This window comes from Enhydra lutris, unplaced genomic scaffold, assembly GCF_002288905.1.
Source record: "Enhydra lutris kenyoni isolate GAN:26980312 unplaced genomic scaffold, ASM228890v2 scaffoldscaffold54, whole genome shotgun sequence".
NCBI classification, from domain to species: domain Eukaryota; kingdom Metazoa; phylum Chordata; class Mammalia; order Carnivora; family Mustelidae; genus Enhydra; species Enhydra lutris.
In genome coordinates, this window is record NW_019154138.1 from 8,692,604 (window position 1) to 8,700,319 (window position 7,716).

At 48.6% G+C, this 7,716-nt stretch overlaps 1 protein-coding gene across 1 annotated transcript in view; it reads right to left on the reverse strand.

The window, feature by feature from the left end:
• LOC111157345 (autocrine motility factor receptor) overlaps positions 1 to 7,716 on the reverse strand; it is a 41,879-nt gene that overhangs the window by 8,388 nt on the left and 25,775 nt on the right. Inside the window, exons 9-10 of the mRNA XM_022518672.1 lie at positions 4,852 to 5,042; positions 2,761 to 2,864 (exon numbers count right to left, since the gene is read on the reverse strand). Of these exons, the coding sequence (XP_022374380.1) occupies positions 2,761 to 2,864; positions 4,852 to 5,042 (295 nt within the window). The remainder of the gene's footprint in view (positions 1 to 2,760; positions 2,865 to 4,851; positions 5,043 to 7,716) is intronic.

A 7,716-nucleotide genomic window follows, 5' to 3' on the forward strand; every position in this document is an offset into this window, starting at 1 on the left:
TGTATGGGGCCAGTACACTTGGGGTGCTAAAAATAGGCTATTCCAATCCATCATGGAGCTGGAGGAAGAACAGCCAGAGCCCCTCTGAGAAGTCTAAACACCCCAGCCTCGTCCTAGAGGTTCACGTGCCCAGAATTCCGATTTTCTTAGGGAGCAAGTGAGGTGATCCACTGGCAGAATCCCGACAGCTACCGGGGCCCGAAGTCCACTCGCAGAGCCAGACACGAGCCGCATCAGACTGCCACACTGCAGACCATGTGCGCCCGTTATGACGTCATGCATGCACTGCTGACGTGGCTGAGCAAAGGAGTACTGGTGAGCCTTAAAAACAAAAGAAGTTCTGGCCCCTGCTACAATGTGGATGAACCGTGGCAAGTAAAACAGGCCAGCCACGAAATGACAAACACTGATCCCACAGCTGTTCCTGGGACAGGGGCTTGGGTGCACGGAGGAAAGGATGGGAGCGTGACTTCACTGGCTCCTTCTCCATAGCTTCTGAAACCTGTGTATAAATGGCCTGTTCAAAAACCTTAAAAAAAAACTTAGAAAACCAAAACTCCCCTGATGCCATAATCCTCTCAAGCCACCACCTCTATCCCACTGCTTCTCCAGCTCCCATGCGTTTCCAGTCTGCTTCGAGTATCCAAGCCCACAGGCCTCAGAGACCACCTGCTCCTCAGCGAGGGCCAGATGCCGCCGTGGCATCTCCGCTTGGATTGCTCCCGTCCAGCCTGAGGGGCTGCCGAGGCCCCGGCCCCAGTCCTGCTCCCACCTGGCTCGGTGCGCGGCCCTCCCACCTGCCCCACGGTGGCACCGAAACCCACTGCGATGGCTTCCGCTCTCCGTTCCCCGCACCTGCCACCCCTCCACCCAAAGCATGGTATCGTCAAGGCCCGTCAGTTCATCTCCTGACAAGTGTCTGCACGCGGCCTGTTCTTTTCATCTTTACCACCAACAGCCTGGTCCAACCACCACCCTTCTCACCTGCACTGCTGCTGCTTCCCACTTGGGCTCACGGCTTCCCCTTGGCCCCCCCATAATCCAGTCTCCCAGAAGCAAATCATTCTGTTAAATGTCCTGTCCGTCTGCTGGGGGAGGAAAGAGGCCTTGAACAACCTTCTAATACTTCCAAGATAAAACCTAAATTGGAGGGGTGCCTGGGTGCTCAGGTGGTGAAGCCTCTGCCTTCAGCTCAGGTGATGATCCCGGGGTCCTGGGATCGAGTTCCACATGAGGCTCCCTGCTCAGTGGGGAGCCTGCTTCTCCTTCTGCCTCTACCCCTCTCCCCGACTTATGCACACTCTCTCTAGTAAATAAAATCTTTTAAAAAAAAATCTTTAAAAAAAATTTAAACCGTACTGTGGCCTACTAAGCCCTGCCTGGCCTGAATCTGCAAGCTCAGTTCTCGCCACGGTCCTGGTCCCCGACTTGCTAGGCTCCAGCCACCTCTCTGCCCGCAGTGCTTTCTCGCCTCCCAGCATCCACACCCACGGTTTCCACTGTTTCCCCCAACTGCCTCCTCCTCATCCTTTGGTTTCAGTTGAGGTATCACCCCTGGGAGAGAAGTCCTTGGCTGCCTCCCCTAACACAGCCCTCACGGCCCCTACCCTGCCACATCGGCGGCCTGACTCCCTGCGTGGCCCTCACCGCATCGGCAGTGAGCTCCCTTATTTCTGTGTGTAATCAGGCGTCCGGGCTAGAATCTATGCCCCCGGAAGCAGGGCCCACAGCCGCCTTGTTATCTGGCAGGGGCTGTGCGACTGTATACAGGGCACGGTGCCTGTCACAGGAACAGGCTTTCAGGACAGCTTTGTCGAATAAAGTCGTGAAGAGAAAGACACGAATGAACAATGAACCAGGGACACTCTGAAGCACTGACCAGGCTTACCGAGGGCAGCCGGAGGCCCTATCTCAGCAGGACCGGGGTAGGGAGCATTTTCAGACTCCTGCATTTACTATCACAGTGAACTGTAAATTGCAATGATAAACATATTGCTCTAACTCTACAGAACAAAAATACACACATAATAAAGCTTTAGAAAAACACAGAGAATATTTGGAGACTACCCTTGAGCCAGCAGCATGCGTGCCTTCAGATCTCAAAGTATACCCGCGTACCTCCACAGACACGTGTGTGCTTATGTATTTGGGGAAAGAAGGAGGCCAGGGGTCAGGAAAACACATTTCGTAGGCCCAATACAACTTTTAATAAAAGACCCATCATTCTCTCTAGTCACTGAATCTCCAAATACTTCTGGCTAAAATCCAGGAGAGCCCCCAGATTGGCCTAGAGCATGACGGAGCGAGTGTGGCAGGGCTTAGAAAAGGATAAATTATCTGCCACGCAATAGAAATGAAAGCTGGTTTAGGGGCTCCTGGGTGGCTCAGTGGGTTAAGCCTCTGCCTTTGGCTCAGGTCATGATCCCGGGGTCCCGGGATTGAGCCCCGCATCGGGCTCTCTGCTCCGTGGGGAGCCTGCTTCCTCCTCTCTTTCTGCCTGCCTCTCTGCCTACTTGTGATCTCTGTCTGTCAAATAAATAAAATCTTTAAAAAAAAAAAAAAGAAGAAGAAAGAAAAGAAAATGAAAGCCGGTTTCCAAAGCGGTTCCAAGTCTGAAAACATAGGAATTTAAGTGGTCCCAGGGAATACAGAAGATGCCCCTGAGAATCCTGCTACTCCGCTGAGGGGAGCCTGCGCACCGCGCACGCCGTTAGCCCCTCGTCGGTGGGTCACTACCCTGGCGCGCTCAGGACCCCTTACCATTGCGTTCAGCTGTGAGTTGCCGGCCTGCGTAATGCCTAGAATGTTGGTGGTGTGCATCACCTCGACGGAAAAACTCGGCAGCCAACTGGCAATCCGGGACCCTAAGACAAACGAGAAACCAGCACAAATTAGAGCTCCCTTTCCCCGTGTTGTCTACTTTGTGTCCGCCACTCAGGGCCACCAGATGGTTCCACTGAGGCCTTACTACAGGCCAGGCCTTTTGTTCCGAGGGTCCCATGTGGACGAGCTCATGTCTAAAGCCTCACATGGTACACACGGTACCGTCATCTACTGGGATCCCCATTTTAATTAGTGGGATCCCAGTGCCCATGGCATTTTGCCCCCACAGCACTCAGAAGTTAGATAACTTGCCCAAGTTCATACAATTTAATTATGGGGGTCAGGATTTGGAATCAGGTTCCAGAACACTTCACCACCAGGCTCTCCTGCTTTCCCGTGGCTCTGGGTCCACACGTCAATCTGCTCGTAGCCTGGCAAATAAGGGAGCTTTTTCAAGGTTCTGCAATCGCTACAAAGAGGGGTCTGTGCTCTTCAATTTCACACTATACACAGTTACAACTCATGTAGACATGTCACTTTCATAACGACGTTCAAGAAGTATTTTCTATTTAATCATCTGATTTGAAGACCCTGATTTTCTGATTCAATTCAAAATTCTTTTCAGAGTGTCCCATGCCACAGGCTTGAGGACTCAAAGCACCAAGAAGTCTGCTGCTTCTGCCATTTCCCTAAGAAAAGGGGATCCGAAGGTAAACCACCACCGGGGCACCGGGGTGGCTCAGTCGGTTGGGCGTCTGACTCTGAGTTTCGGCTCAGGTCATGATCTCAGGGTCGTGAGATTGGGCCCTGTGTTGGGCTCTGTGCTCAGCACAGCGTTTGCCCAAGATTCTCTTCCTCTCTCTCCTCCTGCTCCCCCGCTCACTCTCTCTCAAGTAAAAATCTTTACAGTAACAACAAAACACCACCTAGTATTGGCTGTGAAACAACTTGCTATCAATGCCACAAGTTTAGGGGTTATTTCTGTCTCCTTCCCAAAGAGGCACTAAGGCCTGGAATATAAAACAGGCTAAATAGGTTTCAAGGCCTTGCCCAACAAAAAACTGGGTAATTATTTCATGTACTTACCAAAGAGAAACAAAGCTGACTTTTCTGTTCTAAGTTTTTAGTAATAATTTGTAAAGTAACAGACTACACAGCCGGGCCCATGTGTACGATCTGCCCGTGCCGTTCCAAGGTCACACCTGATAGAGGCCTTAACTGACAGCCAACAAAGCAACCGCCTCTAAGCCCTCGAGCAGCTGTGGCCCAGCCAGCCAAGCGGCCTCATCTCCCGCTCTCAGAGACCGGACTCTGCTGTCCTTGATCCTCCTCTCAGAAGTTTCCCCAACACGCCATGGCTCCTGCCACGCTCCACCCTTGGAAACTCAAATCCCAGTTCTGAACAGCACAGCTCCCAACAAAATTCCATGAACACCTGTTTCACGGTAACAAATAGGAACTCACAGAACTCAGTGGTATCAAAAACGGAGGAGAATCCACAACAGCTAATCTCAACGTGGATTAAGGAAAGACGGTCAACCAGCCCGATGTGGAGCCCATGGCTTCAGAATTTTAAATGTAGTTTTTACTACAACTCCTTTCAACACTGCCGAGAGGTAGAACACCCATATTTTATGGGTGAGGAAAAGTTTCTGGCTCAGACTCCACTTCTGGTACTCACTGCAAAGGCTGCCCCGCGATCCTGCATTATACGCTTACGCACTGCACTGACGCAACCAATCACTGGCGCCGGTAAACCAGTAAACTGATTCAGTGTGTGCCTCACAGGCATGGCTGAGTCAGTACTTGGACCACCTTCTCCTCCCCGCCCCCACCCACACATTTGCAGAAAATCCAGCAAATGCCTGGCACAGAGTAACTCCCAGAGCTATCCGCACCCACTGAACACTTTCAATTAAGAGGGAAATATTTCTAGTAAATTGGCCTACGCAGGGCAATTTATAATTAAAACAGCATCCTCTTAGGGGAGAAAGCCCCTCGGGTACAGCTTTAGAGGTTGAAACTAACCATCAAAGTGGAAGAAGTGATTGTGTTGGTTTAGGCGAGGTCGGCCTTCGGCGGCTGCCACAGGCACCAAATTCTCATCCAAGTTGTCTCCTTGATGGTCCTCCCGGACCCGGTTATTGTCGGCAATATTGAGAGACATTCTGCATGTTGGGCAGGAGGTGTCTTGTTCTAGCCAGGAACGAAGGCAGGAGCTACCAAAAAGTCCAGAATAAGATATCCTTAGCATATTTTGTGAGAATTCACCAGAAGCACTCTGAATGTAGCAAATGTGTTGCGATTTTTGCTTCTATTTACCGATAGTGAGATTTAAATATAGAGAAATGTTTGCTGACATTACCTTTTCACTGATATACTTCTAAGCGTGTTCTGCTGTGAACATTAATTCATCAACATACATGGTCACCTAGCCAGCTCCTGGTCATGACCCTTTGCAAATAAGATCCCATCACATGGCCCGCCATCTTCCTTTCCAACTCCATTCAACTATTTCAGAATCCATGTGGCTGAATCACCCTGGCCGCCTGTGAATCTGAATCTTCTACAGAATTTGATCAGTTCTCTCAACTCTACTTCAGCTACCCACGAACATGGTCATAACCTTGGCTTTCTCTTCAAACTCTTGACTTCAAACAACTCACTCTAACTAAAGGTCCTCTCCCTCCAGCTTACCCTGAGCCCCTTATCTGCTGAAAGCACCCTCCCATGATGACACCACTTTCTTATTAAGTATCACAACCCCTCATGCCCTCACTCTCCTCTTTACCTCACTTACCTACAACCACTCCCGTACGCCCACCACCTCAGCTTCTCCAACCTTCTACTATTTGTACTCTGCTTTCCCAATGAGGCTGGACACTTCTTTCGCGCTCTCTCTCAGGAAATGACAATGTCCTAACTATGCCAGACCCAATAACTATTTGGGCTGTCCATTAACGGGAAGTGAACTAACAAAACCAAGGTTGGATGAAATATCTCTAAGGTTCCTTCCTATTTTATAATAATACATTAACTTTCTTCTAAGATTTCAAGAAGACTTCCCATCCCATAACATGTTATCTTTTCTCTAAGAATTCAAGGAGGGACTGAATAAAAAGTGCTCACCTCCTCTGTGTCTTTTTAGTATCTGGGGACATGGGCACATATCACATTAGGAAGGAGAGCCTCACCCCAAAGCAATGGCCCCCAAAACCTCTGGCAACCTGTCAGTACTTAGGTATCAAAATTGTCGCCAAGGCCAGGACGGAGCTACTTCTTACCATCTGTGCACCAGAAGAGTTTATAACAATAATGTGACCAAAACATGAGTGTCTACAGCCAATTCTATCACATTTGAACAAAGTTCCCGTTTGTGACCATTTAGTCAAATAAATGACTATATTTTTTAAAAGCTCACTTCCCTTCCTCATAAGGGAAGTCGATGATTAATTAATTAATTAAAGTCTGTTTCCCTAATGAACACCCTTAAATCACACCACCAGTAAAATTAGCCTTGTGTGGGACTACAGAAGTATGTTAAGATCCTAGGCACCCTCCAGTAACGCTACACGGTGACACACTTTTCATCAGCAAACCTAATTTTATTTTGTATTCCGCAAAACCCTCCCACATCAAATATAATAGCCTGAAAACTTCAAGGTGAGAACCACCAGATACAGTGACCTCAGAAATAAAATGCTAGAGTTCCCCAGCCAAAGAAACCAAACCTCAGAGAAAAACGGGTATTTTTCTCTGTGACTATACTCATACCCTATTGAAAGAGTATTTATCCCCTTTCTAAGTATGACACTTCAATGTAATAAAATAGTCACTGGATTCTGAAATCTTGTAAAGACATCTTCTATGAAAACAAATTATCTAGCTACACAATCTCCTGGCATCGAGACATTTAGTTTTATCATAAATTAAAATGCATTTGCCCTTGATTACTGGAGTGTAAGTCCTGACAGCCGGCTTTTCTCTTTTAGTACAAGTGCCTGCATTCTTCGATGGCCAAAGTACTCACCTCCAAGATGACACCACTCCCAGATAAACACACTGCCAGCCACACGACTAACTGAGGAGCCAGCAACCCCCTCAGTTTGTTTCAGAGATCTTGATTGATTTCGGTAACTGACCAAGTAAGGTAGGCTATATTTTCTCTTCCTGTGCTTTAAACTCCTATTCTTACATTTTAAAGATTTATTTATTTTAGAGAGAGGGAATGGGTTAGTTGGGGGCGGGGAGAGCAAAGGGAGATGGAGAGAAGCAGCCTCCCTGCTGAGCTCAGAGCCCCGACACAGGGCTCGATTCCACAACTCTGAGATTAGGACCTAAGCAAAAATCCAAAGTCGGATGCTTAAGTGACCGAGCCACCCAAGTGCCCTCTATTCTTATGTTTTATTTATTTTTTTAAAGATTGTTATTTATTTATTTGACAGAGAAAGAGATCACAAGTAGGCAGAGAGAGAGGCAGAGAGAGAGGGGGGATCAGGCTCCCCGCTGAGCAGAGAGCCCGATGCAGTACTCAATCCCAGGACCCCGAGATCATGACCTGAGCCGAAGGCAGAGGCTTTAACCCACTGAGCTACCCAGGCGCCCCTATTCTTATGTTTTAAATTCACCAATAGTGAGCCCACAAACCCTGGGCTTCATCCTCCACCCTAATAAAAGCAGAACCCGAGGCCTACACTTTCATCCTACTGATAACCTCACTGTGCAGCCCCAGGTATTCCATGTGCTTTCCAAGACCTGGGATGTAGAAACCCTTTTTCCCCAAACTTTCCTGATGGTTATTGCTAATGGTATCTTGCAGTCATAATAAGAACTACAAGGGCCTGGGGCGCCTGGGTGGCTCAGTGGGTTAAGCCGCTGCCTTCGGCTCAGGTC